The following is a 20,612-nucleotide window of genomic DNA, read 5'->3' on the forward strand; positions in this document are numbered from 1 at the left end:
TTTCCACTAACTGACATTATCCTATTTTACTGCAGACACATCAACATAAATGGAATTAGTGGAAACAATTGTAGTGCTTAAGTTAATAGATGCAAAGCAAACAATCATCCTTTTTGATTTTATTATTAAAATGTTTTTAAAAATCACCTGAGATATACAGACTGCTCAAATCAACATAACTTAAATGAATAAACTGCAGAAAACCTCAATCTTTACAAGAAGATCTGATCTCCAAAAGTTTATTCTGTTCATCTGGACGTAGTTTTTTGTGGGAGAAAGGTTTCGTCACTCATCCAAGTGACTTCTTCAGTCTCAGCTGACTGCAGGTTTCCCTGATCTTATAAACAGTACATTTGCATAATGACTGAAACCAGCCCACTGAAGGAACAATGGGCTGGGAGGTCAGTTCCTTAATCTTAATTATGCCAATTCTCATGACCATTGATCAACAACCACTGACCAAAACCCACTGATCAAAGACAACTGATCAATGGCCATGAGTATCGTTCACAGAGAGTTGGGGAATGGCTGCAATCACAGCATTGTAAGATGGCGAAAGATGTACAGAGTATCAGAGATGGTCTTTCCCTTTTCACATAAATGGCCTCCTTGACTCCGCGCTCAAACCAGTGTTCCTCCCTGTCCAGGATGTGTACATCCTCATCATTGAAAGAGTGTCCACTGGCCTGTAGGTGTAAATAGACTGCAGAATCCTGGCCTGACGAGGTAGTTCTTCTGTGTTGTGCCATCCGCTTCGCCAGAGGTTGTTTGATTTCCCCGATGTATAAATCCTGGCAATCCTCCTGGCACTTAACAGCGTACACTATGTTACTCTGTTTGTGTTGGGGGACCCGATCCTTGGGGTGGACCAATTTTTGGCGCAGCGTGTTTTGGGGTTTAAAAGCCACAGAGACCTGGTGTTTAGAAAATTCATGAGAATGTCATGAGGATTTGCATAATTAAGATTAAAGAACTGACCTCCCAGCCCATTGTTACTTCAGTGGGCTGGTTTCAGTCATTATGCAAATGTACTGTTTATAAGATTGGGGAAACCTGCAGTCAGCTGAGACTGAAGAAGCCACTTGGATGAGTGACGAAACCTTTCTCCCACAAAACGCTACGTCCAGATGAACAGAATCAACTTTTGTAGATTTACTTTCCTGGATGATTGAGAATGCATCAAGAAGAAGATCTGATCTGCAGCAGACCTCTGGAAGCAGGACACATGTAGTAAAACACCTTTGTTACTTTATTACAGCTGCCAGTTTTACCCATGTGGACACATTGCAATAGAATCAGGAAAAACCAACAGGAAAACACAAAAGTACTCAAAACACATATATCAGCATCATATAAAACATTTCACTAATGCTGTTTTACTCTAAATATATTCAGCATATATAAACTGCATGTCTGGGTGAGGTATAAGAATAATCCATAGAAGTTTAAGCCTAGGAAGGACAATACAATATCGCCGAGGTAAGAAAGGCTTTTTAATAAAATAAAAGTCAATCTGATTTTGTTTCTGTTAAACCAGGAACATGTCAGCTGTCTTTCTATTTATTAAAAATATTTTTGTGTCTAAGGCCAACTGTGACACAAGAGTCACAAGGCATCTCATTAAAATGAGGAAAGCTGAAGGTTGTAGAGCTGGACTCCTAGTGATGCTGTTTCCTCCTTTTATCCACCTGAAATGGACAATGAAGTGACAAAATGATACTCACAGAAGAAACACCAATAAACAAAAATGCACATTTACTGTTTAAAATCTACAGATTTTACCTCTTCTGAGCAGAACGCAAGTCTTCTTGCATTCATCTTCTGTTTCGTAACGGTTGCCATTTCCACCACAGCCTCCGTACCAGAACTGTGCACAAGCATTGGCCTGCTTGTCATAATACCAGCGTATGATATAGTCTCGGCAGGTGCCTTGGTCCAAGCTGAGGTCACAGCGGGGATCTAGACGAGGGAATGGTATGTGAGACACATGTTTACTAAAAAAAACATTTATGTGCTAGAAGAATAGACTTAGCCCTTTCCCGACAGAGCTAACGCTGATAGATTCAAGGTTTCTTAAAGTGTATAGTCAAAATTAGTTCTTGCAACAAGACATTGATACCAAGCTCATCAGCAAAGCTACAAAAAAAAAAAAGGCTAAAAAGAAAAGAACCAATGTCTTTTAATGGCCCAATGGAAATGAAGATCTTGACCCTCAACTGAAATGCTGTGACAGGACCTTAAAAGAGATGTGTACAAATGAATTTCTGCAAATTTAACATACTAAAGAAAAACTGTAACAGTTGGGCCAAAATTCCAAAATGATGTGAGAGACTAATAAAGTTATACAGAAAACAGCTGCTTTAAGTTATTGCTACTAAACTTTTACAAGTTAGACTGCAATACTGCACAGAGTCCCCTGAAATCTTCCCTTTTCACGACTCTACTTTGGAGAATTTCCATGTACTACAACCCCACACTGCTTACAACCTTTTTTTTTTTTATTAACACAGTGTATTGATTTGCCTCAGTAGGTAATTTTCATTTAGTTTTTATGTTTTTCTTTCTGTGACATATCCAGTACAGGAGTGTGGTACTCACCTCCAGGCTGAACTGGAATCACCACAGGCTGTAACTGATTTGAGTTTGAGGAGGAACTTGAAGTCAGTGTTGATGAAGATATTCCAGATACAGATGATGATGAAGATGATACAACAGTTGTTTTGGACACAGAACTTTCTCTACCAGGTGATATAAATGTTGTTTTGTTGACTCTAGACAGATGCTTGTCACCCCGCACGTGAGCCCTTAAATCTAAATCTTCACCATCATCATCCTCTGTTACCTGTGTGAAACAGCAGCACAGTGTTTCAATATTGCAATAAATACATTTACTGTAAGTAACAAAGTATTATGTAATTAAAACAGTGAAGACGAGACCTGAACAGGAAGAGGATCGGCACTGATGGGCAGTGTGAAAGTGTCTCCACGGCCACGGCTCTTGGTGTGTCTATGGTTTTGGATTTCTTCTTCATAACTGTTCCCATATCCATTGTTTCCAAAAATGTAACCATTGTTGCCATAGCTATTATAGTTATTAGTAGTTGCTCCATTATTTCCACTAACACTAAGCCCATTGTTACCATTCCGGTGTCCATTGGTAATGTGATTGTAAATAAAGGCACCATTTTCATCTTCACAGAACTGGCTGACAAGTTTGGACTCCAGTGCTGTGGAAAAATGAAAGAAAAAGTGGGATTATTAGGCATTTTAAATCTCCTCACGATATTTAAAGTATCTGGCTTTGACTTTCACCTGTTAGCGTGTTGAAGTCATCAATGAGGTACACGTGTTCACTGTCTGGGTCTGAGGCTATAAGATTGAGTTCCTGTAAGAACTCAGCCTGGGTTGGATCAGAGGAATTGACAATTCCCAGGGCGTACATCTCAATGTTTGCAGCGTGAGCCTCCCGCACAGCTACATCAAGCTTGACAGGCTCTCGTTTGTCAGTTTGACCATCAGTGATGACGATGGCTACTTTTCTGACACCGGGGCGGGCGCTGAAGAAAGCCTCCTGAGTCGCCTTTCTAATTGCAGTGCCAGTGTAAGTGCCCTCTCCCATGTAAAGCATTTTTCTGATCGTCTGCTTGATGTCCTGCTTGCTGATGTAGCGAGCCAAGTTGAATTCTAAATGAACATCCAGACTGTAGAGGACCAGGCCAATTCTGGTGGCGTTGCGGCCAACTGTGGTCCGATCCACTAACCTTGTGACGAAATCTTTGATGATCTCAAAGTTCTCAGGCCCAACACTCTCTGAGCTGTCAATGACGAAGACAAGTTCCATTGGCCTTTCCTTGCACTTGATGCCACATCCTGAAAAGGTATAAAGTGCAGTTAGTACATGACTGCTTTATTGCACATGTGCAGTTTATGGGCAAAGGCAGACCATCAGCGGCTACTCATACTGGCACAATCTGCAATAACAATAAACCCTCTTAAACCTAGGAGTGTTGCTTCTGCAGCTGGTTGCTATGATGGCACCTGCAGTTCATCCAGTGGCCACTTGAGGCTGGCTCCATAACTGAGTCAGTCCCTACAGACTCAAATTTCAAAATAACCAACTTTACAACAAAAATATGCATGTTGACAGTCTGGTACAAACAGATTTTGGTCTTTAAAGCTAATTTTCCTCTTTTAGCTATTAAAATGATAAACAAGCTAGGGTCAGGCAACTTTATGACAAGTAGGTGTCGACTAGGCCACTAGTTCTTGCCTCAGCTAATACAAGTTCTCGTGGATTTGAAGTGTCAGTGGAATATTTTTATTCCAATTTATTCTGAAGATACCATGGCTAATTATAGTTTTTAATTTACTAAAACCCTGTTTAAGAAGTCTTCACTCCAGGTTTTGCGAGTGCAATTCTAGCATTTTCTGTTTTATCTCACTAGTGCATGTATACTGTATACAGATGATCTAATGCATTTGTTAAGCACTGCAGTCTTTACATGCACTTTGCTTACTAAACAGAATAGTATTAAGTACTTTAACCTGTCATCAAAACATTTTAATTTCTTGTTCAAAACATCCATAGATGTTTGACTAAGTTTAAACTAGAGGGGCACATACTGAGCACATCCTCCATCAGTGCCAATGTCAGTGCTCCATGTTGCATTGTAAAGGCATTTAAAGTCTATGGTTTAGAATGCAGACATTCAAAAATACAGACAAACAAATGGCATAATCATATATTTTTTGGCTGCTGCTTTGGCAAACTAATAAAATACCAGCATGACAGTAATGAATTCAAAGCTCCTCTGCACACAGATTTAAAAGATTTAATTGCAGATTTTACTTTGCCACATTGTCTGTTTCTACACAATTGTTTATTAATCATTATTAAAATAGACAAGGCTCAATCTTACCACAGATTTCTTTGATCAGCTTAATAATTTCTTCTCTCTGAAAAATATGGAAAACATATGTCAGTGGAAAATGTTTTTACTTTTTTGAATGGCCCCAAAAAAATGTTGAATTACTGAACTTACAGTGAGGCTTGGTTCTCCCTTTTCTCCAGGCCTTCCCTGTAATTTGAAAAAGGATGAAAAACAACATTCACATTTCAGTTTTGTGCTGTTAAAAACACATATATGAGTAATTTATTTACTCGTTGTTATTTTGGTCTATTTTACCATTTCACCAGGGACTCCAGGATCTCCCATGTCTCCTTTTGTACCCTTTATCCCCCTCTCACCCTGTAGTCCACGATCACCCTATCATAACAGAAGAATAAATTATCAGTCAGAGACCAAGTAATCCGACATCAATAAAATATTTGAAAGCAGCATGTAAATTCATCACTTTTTCTCCAGGAGGCCCATCTCCCCGAGGCCCTCTAGGCCCAGTCATGCCTTGCGATCCTGGCTCACCCTGAAATTAGACTGTGTTATTCACTGAATCATACAGAAGAGATCCAAACTCAAGAAAGGTCATAAATTATTTTTGTGTTTATCCTGCGGCCGGTTTGCCAGGCAGTTCACTTGTGAAACATGTCAGCACCAATAAAATGCCGCTTCACTCTTTCATATACAAAAATGAATGAATGAATATACAAAACATATAAAAAACTTACCTTTGGACCTTGAATACCTTCTCCTTGAGGTCCAGTTGGGCCTGGAGGACCTGGCCTTCCAACATTGCCCTTAACACATAGAATTTCAAGTATATTAGTGAATCCATATTCTACACAAAGCAGCACATACATTAAATATGTTCAAAATACAACTTTCAATATTATAATTTGTCAACATTAGAATTAGCATGTAGAATTAAAAACAATTAGATCAAACTGTAATCGCTCTTACTAGTGGTCCCTGTAAGCCTTCTCCTGGCGGACCAGGCAAACCTGGCAATCCTCTAAACCCAACGTCTCCCTGAAAAAGACATGATAGTATAAAACAGGCATCCTTATACATATCAAACCCACCTCCCAAAAAACAGCGATGCAAAAACTATAATAACAGACTAACTAGATTATCCCAGAATCACGTAGCATGTAGGTACAAACCTTAGGTCCAGGAAATCCCACTCCTTCTGGGCCGGGCTCACCTGGTAGTCCTGGCTGGCCTGGAGCACCCTGGATAAAGTACAGAGATTATTCCAGTTTTAGCAACCTTGCACAACATTAACTAATTACAGAGTTGCAGGAAAAACATTTAGAAATTTGTCATGTCTTGGCAGTTGATACTAACCATAGGGCCAGGGATGCCTTGGCCTTTTGGGCCAGCAGGACCTGGTAAACCTGGATAGCCGCGATCACCCTGGTACAACAAATTCAACAATGAGGCCCAAACCTTTGTGTTTTAATCAGTGCGTCTAATAAATTAGGACTGCATTTACCTTTGGACCAGGTAGTCCATGGCCTGTTTCTCCAATAGGACCAGGTGGGCCAGCGGGACCAATATCACCCTGAACGCGAGACAGTTAAGTCTGACTACAGCAACAGTTTTTTGATGCATTATGTTGCATCAGACTACACTGGTGGATGCTTACCAAGATCAGTGTAAAGAGAAAATTTATTTACCTTTGCACCTGCTATGGACCGTCCCTGCTGCCCTGGCATGCCCTGCTGGCCTGGTATCCCGCGTTCGCCCTGGAAGGAAGTTGTTGAGGAACTTAAGATCCTATTCACACTTGTCTTTATTTTAACAACAAGTGTGCTGCCAACAACTGGTAGAAGACTCATTTTTTTGGCTTCGTTCAAAGTTTGGGTTAATGTGTATACACTATCACGGACGCTTTGTACCACAGTAAGATATTATCATCATGTTCTGTGAAATTCTTACTTTTGGTCCAGATGGTCCTGAGACCCCAGGAGGTCCATGTAACCCACGGATGCCCCTAACACCCTGGTCACCCTGGGAGTGAATACCAAATATATTTTGTGAGTAGCATTAAGAAAACTGTGGGATACACAAGACTACTGAATTATAAACATACCTTCTCGCCTTGAGTGCCAACTCCTTGTGGCCCCTCAGAACCTCTTAAACCAGGCAAACCAGGCTCACCCTAAAAGAACGAATGGGTTTATTCAATAAATAATAAGACTTTTTTTCATAACCATTGTTAAAATGATCAGTCAGATACTGCTTTACCTTCTGCCCTGGAGCTCCATCTTCTCCTGGCAGACCAGGCAGGCCACTCACTCCTGCCGCTCCAGGTTCTCCCTGTAACAGCAGAATGTTTTCACATCCAGCTTTTGCTGTATTCAGTACTGTTTTATGCTGCTAGACCAGGATTAGCCTGACACACTTTGTTCAGGAAATGTCTTATCTTACCTTTGGCCCAGGTTCACCAACACCTGTCTCTCCTGGAGCTCCATGCTCTCCTGGTAAACCTTGGTCTCCCTTTGAAGAGAAGTCATATTCTAGTCATATCCTACCACGTTTAATTAAACTTAAATCTGAAAACTTAATATTTCAGATTTAATAATAATTCTAAATTTGAAATATTTTACCTTTTATTTTATTCATTTGTAGTAGTTTTAATTTTCTGCTGTCTCTGTTTGATAACTATGGCAAGCAGCTAAATTATTTTGTCCTGATATAACAGGACAGGGTAAAGTTAGTTCTAGACTGACCGGGAATCAAGTTCTTATCTTGTCTGCGTGACTAAAGTAAACAAGTAAACCCGAATAATCTGAATATGCATCTTAAGGGTTTTTTAACAAACCTTGAGCCCAGGTAGACCTTCTCCTGGAAGACCTCTGACTCCTGGAGGGCCTCTTGGTCCTTCATTTCCCTGTACAATAATAATAATGATTCTAGGGTTATTTTAATGTGTGGTGCTACTGCATTCCAATTCCTCAGCATATGTGTCAGAACAAAGGCAATCAAATAGCATTTAGATAAAGATGTCGCCCTGACCTTTTCTCCCTGTATGCCCACTGCTATTGGTCCAGTTGGCCCTGGCAATCCTGGTTGGCCCAGTTCTCCCTGGGAATAAACCATCATAATCATAAATACTTACTGTTAACATTCATGTGTTCACCCAGTGTTAGCTGTAGAAGAGAGGGTGAATGGATCCCTTTCCTCTTTTGTGATCCCTGAGATTTTTTTGTGCACTTTGCATTAAATTTGTGTCCTTTTGGTTTCCCTTTCATTAATAAAGATTTAAAGTTGATTTTGATTTCAGGGAATCACTATTGTTGCACAAAAGTATGCAGGCCCAGTCTCAGCCTTCCGGTGGGTTTTAGTTTGTTTCTGAAAATGCTAGAATTAGTATTATAGTGTATAGGAAACTCATATCGTGAGAAAGACTGTAAAGATCAACAGCAATGCAAACAAAAACTCATTTTTATTTTATAGATTACACTTCATCATATCCTGTACACACATACAGAATATGGTTATGTACAGTAAGTTCCCAGACTCATTTTATCTTCATATACTGTATTTTCACATTTGTTGTGTTTATCAACCTTTTTTCAGGTTAATAAATGTTTAACTCACAAGCAGCCAATGAAAGATTGTGTTATAGCTACCTAACTGTATAGTATATAGTAGAGATGGCACGATACCACTTTTTTATGTCCGATACCGATACCGATATCATAAATTTGGATATCTGCCGATACCGATATGAATCCGATATAGTGTTTTTTAATCAACAAAACTGTTTTTTAAAATATCTTGCTGCATTTTGCAAGTCTGCAAGTTCATACTCAAGTTTAAAACAACAACTACACTAAAGCTATTCTGTTATACCTGTATACAAAAAAAATATTTCATAGTTCAGCAATACTGATCAATCTAATAAACTTAGACCTACACCATCCTCCCTATTCTGGTATTTTAAAGAGTACTTAGCGTAAATATTAAGCAACCTAACTAATAGGGTTCCAACTCCCAGCAACAACAAAATTAAATAAATAAAAAATAGGGAACCACCCCTCACGCGCCACCTCATGATGCTTAATCGACGTAATCAACCTTAATTTGATGCAGTGTGAAAAAAAATGCACAGAAATCAATTATTTTTCAAGAAATATTAAATAGATTCAACATCTTTCTTCAACAAAATTGCAGACTGCACAGATGGTACCTTCCCAAAGGAAAAAGTACTATAGCTTACTAGGGTATATATATTAGACTTAATAGTCACTATATACAGTAATTGACTTCTATTCATTTTACATCAAATTAAAACTTTGGGTGTCAGATAATTATTTATTAAAAGCTAGACATTTTAAATGAGAATAAGAAAGAAAAGTATGTCTTTGTGCCCCCTTTTCCCTGTTAATGCCCTATCGGCCCCCCTGGCTAAACTTTGCTAGATCCGCCCCTGCACAGTTACCAGCCGTCAGCTACGTAGAAAAAGATCCTGGTGTAGAAAGTAATATTAAATACATTCTAACAACAGCTTATCAAGCTTAAACGTGCTGCTGTTGTTCAGCCGCTGGTTTCCTCTTTCTGGCGCAAAGTGGACCAAAAACAAACGAGAGACAGACTCGCGACAGAAAAGCCGATCAGCTGATTTAAGCAGTTTCACGATTGAAGTAGCAGCCGGAGAGGCAGTCGCTTGTTAAGCTTAACGTGGGAATGCTTTACAAACATTCAGAGATGGACTTACACACTTGCTTTACTTCTCTCGGGGATAACTTTGTCAGAGATGAAATGCCAGGTTGCTAGCGAAGCTCCACATGCTATCCAGACCACCGACAGGTCCTGCATGCCACAGCTGCTCTATCACGTGATGCATACGTTCTGAGGTGAGTTAAGGCGTGTTGCAAGTTTTGTGAGGTGCTTTCGTGATATTTAATGGATCGGATTACATTTTTTATTTTTCTCCGATATCCGATCCAGTAATTTAGGTCAGTATCGGACCGATACCGATACGTAATATCGGATCGGTCCATCTCTAGTATATAGTGCAGCCCTGCTGTATGCACTACCGTTAACATTCCCACAGTAACCAGATGTTTAATCTAACGCACTCCTGTATTTTGCCTCACTCAGTCACAACATTTTTATAATTGTAGCCTAAAGGACTTCTAGAGTTTCCCCTTGTGGATTTCATTAGAGTCTTTGTTGTGAACAGTCTTTGTTGTTGCACTGAATTTTCTTAATTAACTTCATTTACAACCCACCTTTTCTCCTTTGATGCCTACACCCTGCTGTCCCCGCGGTCCCCTGGGCCCTGGCAGCCCTCGATCCCCCTGTAGACCAAAGTCAGGTTAATTCCATTAGTCAAGATTGGGTCACAGCCAAATCCCACTGTTTCAGTAAAGCATGGCAGGAGGGCATGTTTGCTCCTGTTGCTGAGTGATTCACAATGATCCCATGACCCAGGAATGACATGTTTTTGTTTGTTTGTCTTTCTGACAATTTTTGAGTGTACAATACTTTTATCTAAACTAGTGTTTGTTCATTTAAAAAATCTGAATGGAGAGGAGGTTTTTTCTCAATAGGATGGTATAGTAAAAAGTATAATCACCAGAAAGTCTGAAAGCGATTAAAACTGCTTGAGGACATTTCAGTGTTAATTCCCTCAACAAATAAAACTGCTTTTAGAATTCTTTACACAGAAACTTCAACAACTTTATAAAGAGAGTGTTGCTAACATTATTTTAGGTTTTTACTCTTACTCGGTTATTATACTGTTTTTACTTCGCTGTGGTTAGGTTGTTTTCTTTGCTGCTACACAGTAAGACCTGCTGTCATTAGTATTAACATGTCTTGCTAAGCCCTTGGTTGAATCCCAGCTATCTCTATTTGAATGAGACGTCTGCTGTGTGTTTTTAAATGCAGCATGTGGCAGCATGGGGAAAACATAGTTTTTAGGCTTAACAACAGAGTGTGTATACACGCTTGAGTGAACGCCTGTATTGTGAGTCAGTGAGCTGGAACAGAGGCTGATTTTGACAGATGTGTATCAACTAGTTACCTGAGACTGAATCATACACTCTTTGTTTCTTTTAGTAATGCTCGCTGAGGAGCTTATTTAATCACAATTTATGTCTTTGTAACCTTCAGATACAGCAAATGATTCATGGAATATTTACTGTAATAGATTTTGAAGTTGGTAATGATGAAAGTAGTTAGTTTAAAGATCATTATAATGAAGGCAGATTATCTGCAGCACTCATTTTGTCTAGTAGTGTGAGATCAGAGGTGTGTTTTCAGTGTCGTGATATAGAGGTGAAGCACTCTCAGATTAGTTCAGATCAATATTTTGCCATATTTCTTATGGTTTCAAAATAGTGTTTTCCTCCTCTATTTGCAAGATTATGCAAAACTACCAGTGTCACATTTATCAAAAATTGGGGAGAAGTGGAGCATGGCTGAAGAAAGAACCTATTAAAATGGGCTTTGGTTCAGGTTTGTTTTTCCTCCAAAATCTGCGATTAATAAATTATATCTTATCTTAAATGCAATGTAGGACATTTGCCTTGGTGGAGGATACACTAATAATGTTTAATATTTTTTCAAAAATATCATTTGTCTTTCACTCGCCTGCCTTTTAAACACAACCCCAAATTTTTTATTCTCTAATGATAGAGTTAAAGAAATACCTTTGGCCCAGGAAACCCTTCACCTTGGGGTCCTTTTCCCCCTTGAACACCTTGTGGTCCTTGCGCCCCCTGTAAAGATAATCAGCGTACAATATAGCTAGCTGTAAGTCAAAATACAGACTTTCTTCAGAGAGCAGATCTCCCACTAACACCAACACTGACTTCACAGCTATAAAACTGTAGCACAGACGCTGATGCTTCTGAACTTACAGGAAGGCCGGGTTCACCCACTCCTGGAGGACCATGAGGACCTGGTCTGCCCTGGAATCCCATGTCACCCTGAAGAGAAATATTAGTGCAAATTAGTCACCCAAACACAATCACGACGATCAATATTCAGAGGAAAGTTCATAACATGACTTGCTTTTGGTCCAGGAAGCCCAATACCAGTCTCCCCTTGAATTCCTGGAGGGCCGGATGGGCCCCGTTCACCCTGTATTCACAAACATATTATTTAAACAACTGTATGTTGGACTTGCAAGCATTAGCATATAGACGTACTGAACGACAATGTTTATATCTCTCATCGTTTGTTACCACTTAATTTAAACCTTTAGTAGCTTGGTTTCATTGTATGAAAAAGATGGAAAAAGGACTGAAATGTTTTATTTTTTCCTGTGTATAAGGTTAAGAAGGCCATCAAAGGTGAATCTCAAAGTTGGGGTAATGGTAGCTGTTATCTAAAGATAAGAAGAATAAGCTCAAAATCATGTAATCACTTAGACTGTTTAATAAAGTCTCTGTCTACAGTTTTAATCTGAACTGATACAAGGAATTAATACAAAGACTTGTCTTACAGCTACTCGACTTGCTTGTGTGCTTGCACAAATTGCATAGGGACCACCAAGACTCCTTGTAATCTTTCCAAATGCATACAGGTCCTCACATGGTGAGACACTGAGCATACACAGACTTTCCATGTGTGTTATTAAGTGCAAGCCTTGTTGGAAAAGCTGAAGATGGTGTGGGCACCCCATAATCTGTATTTAGACACAGGATATGGGCCATTGGGAGAGCCTAGAGTGAGACTTTTTCATTATGTTTTTTTCCCCTGAGCTCCTGAATGGAAGTAATGATGGGGAAGACATTGGCTCATTGCCAAGTCTTCACGCAGGGGTCTATTAGAAGACATTCTAACATTAACTAACATGTGTTATAGAGTTATTACCGAGGTAGAAAAACTCTAACCTCTTGTTTATACTCAACAGAAGAGGAAATGCAAAGGTCACAGCAGATGTGCATGGTAGGATAAGTAAAAGTTGTCAGAAAGTGGCAGACCTGCTTTCCCTGGGGGCCCTCAGGTCCCCTGTCTCCATGCGGTCCTGGTAAACCCTGGATAAGAACAGCATACGGTGACTGATCATCACTTGAAATATCACAATATTGTGGGTGTGCAGTTCAAATCAGTTCAAATGTTGACACAAACATTTGAACTGTTTAGTAAATGGAGCAAAAAACAGCGTTACTAAATGCTAATTGCTAAAGTGCATAACAAAACAAATTCAAAGGTAATAATCCAAAAGAATGCAGGACATGAAATGGTTAAGCACCAGAAAAAAGAAACTGACAGGATTTCAAATGAAGCTTATGTGTAAGTTTAATAAGGAAAATCTGTAATCACTCATCTGCCTGCTTCCCTGTCCCTATCTCTGCTGAACCTGGTCACTCACAGCTCTATCCAAATCTCCATCTTCATCTTCGCCGGCACCAGTGTCTAGACTCCAGGAGATCCTGTCTTTATTCCTATCACTGCAGGCATTCTGTTACGATGGGTTATCATTAACTAATTGCCAAATAGCTCAACTAAATGCTATATTTCAACAAATCATCTTCAATAATTCCTAATGGTCTATCCTTTTTAAAACACACAAAGCATCATTTACAAAACAAGACACAAGTGAAACAAAGCTCAGGTGTGAAAAATCAACCACACCACAAACCTGTGATGCCAGATGATCACAGGGAAACAAAAGCAGCAAGTACAAACAAAACAACACAAAAAAATGATGCTTCATGATAAAATTAGGGGAAGAAAACAAACAGGTGACACTAAGGCATGAAGGCTACTACTGAACAAGATGACAAAGACAGGAGAAAATATGAGTTGCAACTAAAAACTGATGAAAAACAGTGATGAAGACAGTACCCACTGATTCTGAGGTATAACACTTTGCTGCTCTGTTTTGTCTGCTTATTAAGTTGCTTATTAAATTTATGTTAAGACACATGAATTCATACTAACCTGCAGGCCTCGGGGTCCTCTTTCTCCTATTGACCCCTCAGGACCCTGAAACACATTAAACAACCATAGGAAACAGACCATAAACCCAATTACCATATACACAATTAGTAAAATCCATTAAATTGAAAATGTTAGTTAATGTTAGAATGTTTAATACCAAGAGCAATGTCATACCCTGTCTCCTTTGATTCCTGGAGTGCCACATTCACCCCTCTCACCCTGCGCAGAAATTACAAAAACAGTTCAGGCTTCAATTCGCTCCAAAACATCCCACCACTGTTACTAATCTAAATTTCATACCTTATCTCCTCTGTAACCTGGTTTTCCCTGCAAATAAACATGATTGAGACGCCATGTGTGAACAAGTTTCAGAAACAATGAAGATGCTGATCACAAATAGTGTCATTTACCTCTGGACCCTCTCGCCCGGGTACTCCACTTAATCCTGCTTCACCCTTAGGTGGGATTAGAAACAGGTTTAGAAACAAAAATGGATACTTGTACATTATTAGTGTGTTAAAGCAATTCAGATAATAATTCTGAAATAATTTAGAAAGACCTCATAGTCACTATACTTAATGGAAGCCAGTAAATAAAAGTTAAGATTAAGAAAGACAACACAGACATTTCATAGTTACAATGTAAATCAATACTAGCATGTAAAGCAATGTTGGAAAGATGTAAATGTAGTTCTTAAACATTTTAATTACAAAGTAGCTCTTAATTACAAGACGTAAACATGGGTTGAAAGCTCTGCAAGCATTTATAGTCATGGAAAAAATGTCTGCTATTATACAAAATGCATGTTTATCATCATAGGCACTAAAGTTACCCTTATGAACCTAATTTCTTACCTGCTGTCACCAGTATATTAGAGGTAAGGAAGAGCAGCAACAGATTGTTATTCACATATTTTTAAATACAAGGTAATATGAATATGAGGAAAATAAAATCGGACCTAATATTGAACCTTGTGGTACTCCACTGGACACAAGCGAAGAAGTGAATTAAAAGCACGAGTTTTGTAAGTTCAGGGAAGCCTAACGTCTTTTTGCAAAAGACGGAAGTATTAAGTATCTCATGAATATTTCTGCAAGCTAAGAGCTTAACATTCAGAGCAGTCCACATATCTATCAAAGGGCACACACCTTTTGCCCTTTAGGCCCCGGGGCTCCATCATCACCAGGGCGACCTTTCTTTCCCTGGAAAATGCAACAAAATCAAGATAGAGATTTGATAATTTGTTTTGTAAATTTTGCATTCTTGTTGCTGTGCACAAAATGACTTCAGCAGATAACACTATGACCTTTAACCTCAACCAAGTTGTTGCCGAGTAACCGTGTGGAAAAAGGTCAGGGACCTTTCTGACAGATCTGTATGATCGCTGAAAATATGAAACATGAAACATCTTGTCCACATGGCCATAGGTCATTGTTTTGAGCTGCACCTGGATAGTGTGTGTCAGTTATTATTCATCAGAAATCCCTAGTTTGTGGTAATTTTACCAATAAGAGCAATTATGAGAACCTCTTAGTCTGAGTGTAAGAATGTGAAGAATCTCTCTGTGGTGAAAGCACCTGGTCTCACAGTAGTTGTCAGTCAGTAATATGACTGTCTGCCGATAACTTGACCACGTTATCTGAGCAGAAGGGCTTAAACTAAAGTTGTTATGAGTAAAATATGTGAGTATGTGTGTAGAACAGCTCAGATCATCTTGTGTAAGTATTCTTCTATCCTCGTCCCATTGACCATGGCAAGATTAGTGAGATTTACTATGGCCAAAGAATCAGTTTTACAGGAAGCTCTAAATGTGATGCTTCTGTCTTCCATGGGTCACATCCGATGTCACATTAGTATAATAACTAGATGAGGGTAAGTAAATATATTTCTCTTCAAATAGAAGATGAAAGTCTCTGGTCCTTTTTCATTAATCTTCTTTAAGATGGTGGGATTGAACCACCCATCCTCTTTGTTTGTGCAAATGCCTCTAAGCTGCATTTAAAAAGCAAGCAATTATCCCGTCTGAACAAAAACGACACAGCAATCATAACTAAAATATCAGGTTCGTATAAAATGTTTCTGAAATCCTTCTCACCGATGAGTGCGACACTTCAAAGAAAACTCATTGCTTATGGTGTATTTTCATACTTACTGCAGGCCCACTGGGTCCTCTCTCTCCTTTGTCACAAGCACATCTCTGAGCCACTGGGCACTTCAAAGAGCAGAGATACGATTATTAAACTGTGATAAAAGCCATTTTTTAACAGTCAATTAAATTAAATAATTTAGCTACTTAATGACATTTTATTGAATATCAAATATCTACAGTTCGTGTGAGTTAATATTTGTAACTTGTACTTACATCTTCATCAGCTAAGCCAATCTGCAAAGAAAATAGAAATGGACTTGTTGTCAGTTGTACAAACATACTTCAGACACTTATTAGGTTTCTTCTGTTATTGCCAAGATGTGTTGTCTTGATTCAGCATAACTTACGTGTCTACATGCATTGGTTTTGATAAAAATTTAGGAAATAATGAGATTTTGGTATACAAATCTTAACTTTGCATTATCTATTAACTTTTAAAGTCCTTTAAAATGATGAGTTACAATGAGTGAATGAGTGTGTGTAATAAATAAAGTGGTCAGATGCAATGGAAATGGATATATGCACACCATGTATTATTCCACAGGAAATCTAACCGCCTTAACCCAATTATTAATTTTAATTGTTAAGGCAGTTTAATATCAACAGTAATACAATTAGAGATTACCAGACGGAAAAGAAAATCCTGGGGGCTTTTCCTTTGTGTGTCTTTTTAAAGGTTCGGGAGAAAGGCATAAATCCATAACGGACATGAACATCTTTCATTTGTTTTTTCCACAGCACTGTCATCACTTCATCTCTATAAGATTTCATGAAGCTTGCATATCAATGTACCAACTCCCATTCAAAGCAAATACATCACTTTTCTTTTTTGTTTTGTCTACTGAGAGATGAGCTTTAATGCTAAATACTCACAATTTCAGTGGAGATTTTTTCGACTATGTTATTATCCTGTAAATTACGGAGAAAGACAGAAGCAGGGGAGCTGGCAAGGAGGCGGAGATTAGCAACATTGGCCGGCTCATTGGCTGCTCGGGTGATGCCCAAAGTGAAGAACTTGATGCCCTGGTTTTTGGCTTCAGCAACAGCAGAGAAAATGTCAGGGTTCCTTGGGTGGGAAACACCATCTGTAAGCAGCACTGCTACTTTGATGCTGTGGGGGCTGGATTCTTCCAGGTAAATCTTGGTCATGTTGGTGATGGCGTACGTGGTGTAGGTGCCATGCCCAATGTAGACTATTGGGGCTATTTGGGTCTTGAAATTCTCTGCTCCTCTCCAATCTCTGAAGGTCTGCTCTGTGATAACGTGGCTGCTGTACTGCAGCAGAGCAACTCTCAAACTCAAGCTGCGTCCAGTCTGCAGCCGGACACCTCGGAGTCTGTCCACCATGTTCATGGCAAACTGCTTTTCATCCTCATGATTGTCTTTTGCACTCTCAGAGCTGTCCAACAGGAAGGCAAGTTCCAGGCTACAGTCTTCATCAAGGATGGCTGTGACCACACAGAACAAGTTATCTGATTAACTGATTGACTGCATCTCAATCAATTTGATGAGAAAATGCTGCAATTTTTGTAACAAATCCAAAAATTTATATTGAGAAGATGTAAAAAGTTTTGCAAAATCAGTTGGGGTTATGAATTTGTGTTTCTTATTTTGTTGAAATATACTGCTTAAGTTTTGAGAATGAAGAAATATTAATGCATCACTTTAAAAACTGTCTTCTTTATTCATTTATTTCTTACCTTGATCATTGTAGATATTTGCAGCAAGAGGTTTGGCTCCAGAATTCTTGATGGTTTTCCTCGCTTGGTAAAAGTCTTGGGCCCATATGCTGGAAAGTGCTGTGGCCAGCAGCAGTGGTGTAAGAAACATCCTTGCCCCTTAGAGAATACAGCAACGACAAATTAAAGTCAAAATTACACTGTACAAAAGAGGTCTTCACATCAAATCAGAGTGTAGCAGGTTGTTTTTTGGAGAAATCAAACTCTTAAATGTGACATTTAGAAAGGTAGTAGATCTTTAAAAGTATTAAGAGACTTTCTTCACATTGACTTACAAGCCAGCTTCCTGTGCAATTGCTGCAGTCAGTCCTGTTTTCGGAGTCGTGAAAAATGCAGAATTAAAAAAGGCAGCAGGGTGGGCAGAGGACCAGCAGAGGACAACTAGCACCGTGGGTTGCACTTCATTGATTGTGAAGCAGCAGTAGCGTCAGTTCTGCTGGCAGAAGAGACTAAGAGACCCTCAGACATTCACTCCTCCTTTATAAGGAGGCACCGACAGACCAGATCCAATGGAGCAAGGCCAACACTCCTGCGCTTGCCTGAGGCAAAGAGATCGCTGAGATATGTTTGAAAGAGTGAAGCAATGTAGTGCATGTTTGGTGAACTTGGTATTTTAATGACTACAAATTGAACTACAGAATAACACAGAATTATATTCATCATGTTAAGTAATGGATTGAAATCATTATAGTTACAGAGTTTAATTAGCTGCATTTAGATTCTTCTATAATCATTAATGTCATTAAACTCACTATAGTTAAATAGCGTTATGTTAGATGCTTAATTCTTTGTATTTGCTGTGAGCTCGTAAAATTGGAATGGTTTTAGTGATGTTTTTGTAATTAAATTCCATAAGGGTGTGGGAGGTTCAAAATTTAAAGGCTCTAAAGCCAAATTCCTCGTCACCTTCGGTCTCACTGGGGCTTTGGAATGACCATAACAGTGCTGCCTGTGGAAAAATGGGTTAAAAGGTCCAAGATTTATGTTCGCTTAAATGCCAAGCAATGAAAACCAGTGAAGAGGTGCAAAAAGGTGGCAATCAAATAGAATTTTGATCCAAGTATTCTCCACAAAGAAAGATAGATTCTGCTTAACTCTGCTTTTATTTGTTTTTAAATGTTTGTCCAATGCTGCCCCTGTGTACCTCTCTGAACTTCTTCATCCATACATACCTTTCCGGTCCCTCAGGTCGGCAGACCAGCTCCTCCTGAGCGTGCCCAGGACTAATTGTAAGCTCAGAGGGGATCGGGCATTTGCTGTGGCAGCACCAAAATTGTGGAATGAGTTGCCTTTACATGTTAGACAGGCACCTTCCTTATCTGTTTTTAAATCACGTCTTAAAACATATTTATTTACCTTGGCTTTTAGCACAGCAGGACTTGTTGATATCTCTTAATATGTTTCTTATTAATTATATTATTTTTAATTTTAAGATATTTTATATGTAATTTAAACTGTTTCCTCTCTGTTTTATATTTGTAGCACTTTGGTCAACATTGTTGGATGTAAAGTGCGTTATAAATAAAGATGCTATGCTATGCTATGCTATTCAGAAGCTTCAAATAAAGCTTAAAACCTCCAAGTGAGTGACAGGCACTTCAATTTTCAGAAAATAAATAAAAGGAAACTGCAGGTGGTATTTCACCTTCCAGACCATGAAATATGACCTTATGATATTGCAGAAGCAGAGGTGACCTTTCATTGTGCTCCTGGTGTGGTTTAGAGATGAGGACGGTTCTTGAGGATTCACAGAGCATTCTGCCTGCTGTGCTTAAAGTGAAGAGGCTCTGTATTACAGACCTGCAGGCTAGGAGTAATTAGAGGAGACTTTCTGACACAAAGGAATGCAACACTGAATGATGGTTTGGAAAAAAACACACACACTGCATCTTTGGATTATGACAAAGGACAGCCTATCAGTATACTTCGTATGTAGGGTGTATGACTGTAAAGTTCAGGTGTGGTCAAAATGGATTACAAAGAATTCGGTCGATATTTCTGATCTGCAACTGCTTATCCAATGAATGTCACCAAATGGCCTGGCGAGAAAGGAAGGGTGCACCCTGGATATGTTTGCCTGTCTGTTATAGGGCTCACTGAGAAAGACAACTATTCACTTTCATATTCACATGTACCACCAATGTAAAATCATCAGTTAACCTAAACTTGTTGACCAGATGTGCACAGGAAGAGCACCCAAAGTCCAAATGGAAAGGTCCGAAACAAAACTTTTTTTTTTACCAGAACCAAATTTTTTTTTGCCATCCACAAGTCAAGATTTTCCCAGAGGTCTGAATTTTCTTGAGTAAATCTAAATTCCATCCATCTATCCATTCTCTGCCGCTTATTTTTTTTCAGGGTCGAAGGGGGGCTGGAGCCTATCCCAGCTGTCTTGTGGCGAGAGACAGGGTACACCCTGGAGAGGTCACCAGTCTGTCGCAGGGCTAATAAATTTAAAATTTAATTTCAAATAATTCCAAACTTTTGAACTTATAGATGGCATAAAAACTCCAACTTATTTTCATTGGCAGAAACAAGTTCCACATTTCGCAGCACTGTCATATGTTCAGTCTCGGCTGTTGGCTTCATAAAGCATCTCTGCATCACACAGTGTGTTTTTATAAGCTGTAAAATTAGTTATATGCATTACTACTACAGTATCTCTTTCAAAATACACTATCCCAACCTATGTATGCAAGCACAATCTGACCTGAAGAGTTGTAGGGGCCATCTTCGCCTTCATTTGATAGGCAAAGACAGACATTAAAGCCAGACATAAAGGCAGGGTGAGAAAGAATGACATGGAGGAAATCACCATGATCCCAAGCCGCTGCAGCTTTTCAGCATTCAGGTTATCCACTTAACCAAGTGAGCAACAGCAGTCCCCCAACAGATAAGATTTGAGGTGTTCCTTCG

The 20,612-nt window shown here is 39.1% G+C and overlaps 1 protein-coding gene across 2 annotated transcripts; it reads right to left on the reverse strand.

Annotated features, from left to right (window-relative positions):
* Positions 1-1,231: 1,231 nt before the first annotated feature.
* Positions 1,232-18,734, reverse strand: col28a2a (collagen, type XXVIII, alpha 2a). Of its 2 annotated transcripts, XM_076875010.1 has the most exons (37): positions 17,972-18,734; positions 17,658-17,795; positions 16,831-17,405; positions 16,171-16,191; positions 15,961-16,020; positions 14,957-15,010; positions 14,219-14,263; positions 14,109-14,135; positions 13,983-14,027; positions 13,809-13,853; positions 13,237-13,326; positions 12,845-12,898; positions 11,931-11,999; positions 11,777-11,845; positions 11,567-11,635; positions 10,142-10,210; positions 7,920-7,988; positions 7,726-7,794; positions 7,332-7,400; positions 7,149-7,220; positions 6,994-7,062; positions 6,840-6,911; positions 6,578-6,646; positions 6,394-6,462; positions 6,246-6,314; positions 6,062-6,130; positions 5,859-5,927; positions 5,627-5,695; positions 5,356-5,424; positions 5,187-5,267; positions 5,043-5,078; positions 4,920-4,956; positions 3,313-3,870; positions 2,938-3,227; positions 2,599-2,842; positions 1,783-1,959; positions 1,232-1,688 (listed from the first exon to the last, which is right to left on the reverse strand). In XM_076875010.1, exons 2-37 carry the CDS (start codon positions 17,785-17,787, stop codon positions 1,681-1,683), a joined length of 3,756 nt encoding a protein of 1,251 aa, XP_076731125.1. In that variant the 5' UTR covers positions 17,788-17,795; positions 17,972-18,734; the 3' UTR covers positions 1,232-1,680. The 2 variants fall into 2 exon arrangements, with proteins under 2 accessions (XP_076731125.1, XP_004557748.3); XM_004557691.3 differs by lacking the exon at positions 13,237-13,326 and having other exon boundaries at positions 17,972-18,727.
* Positions 18,735-20,612: the final 1,878 nt, after the last annotated feature.

This window comes from Maylandia zebra, linkage group LG16 (genome assembly GCF_041146795.1).
Source record: "Maylandia zebra isolate NMK-2024a linkage group LG16, Mzebra_GT3a, whole genome shotgun sequence".
NCBI lineage: Eukaryota > Metazoa > Chordata > Actinopteri > Cichliformes > Cichlidae > Maylandia > Maylandia zebra.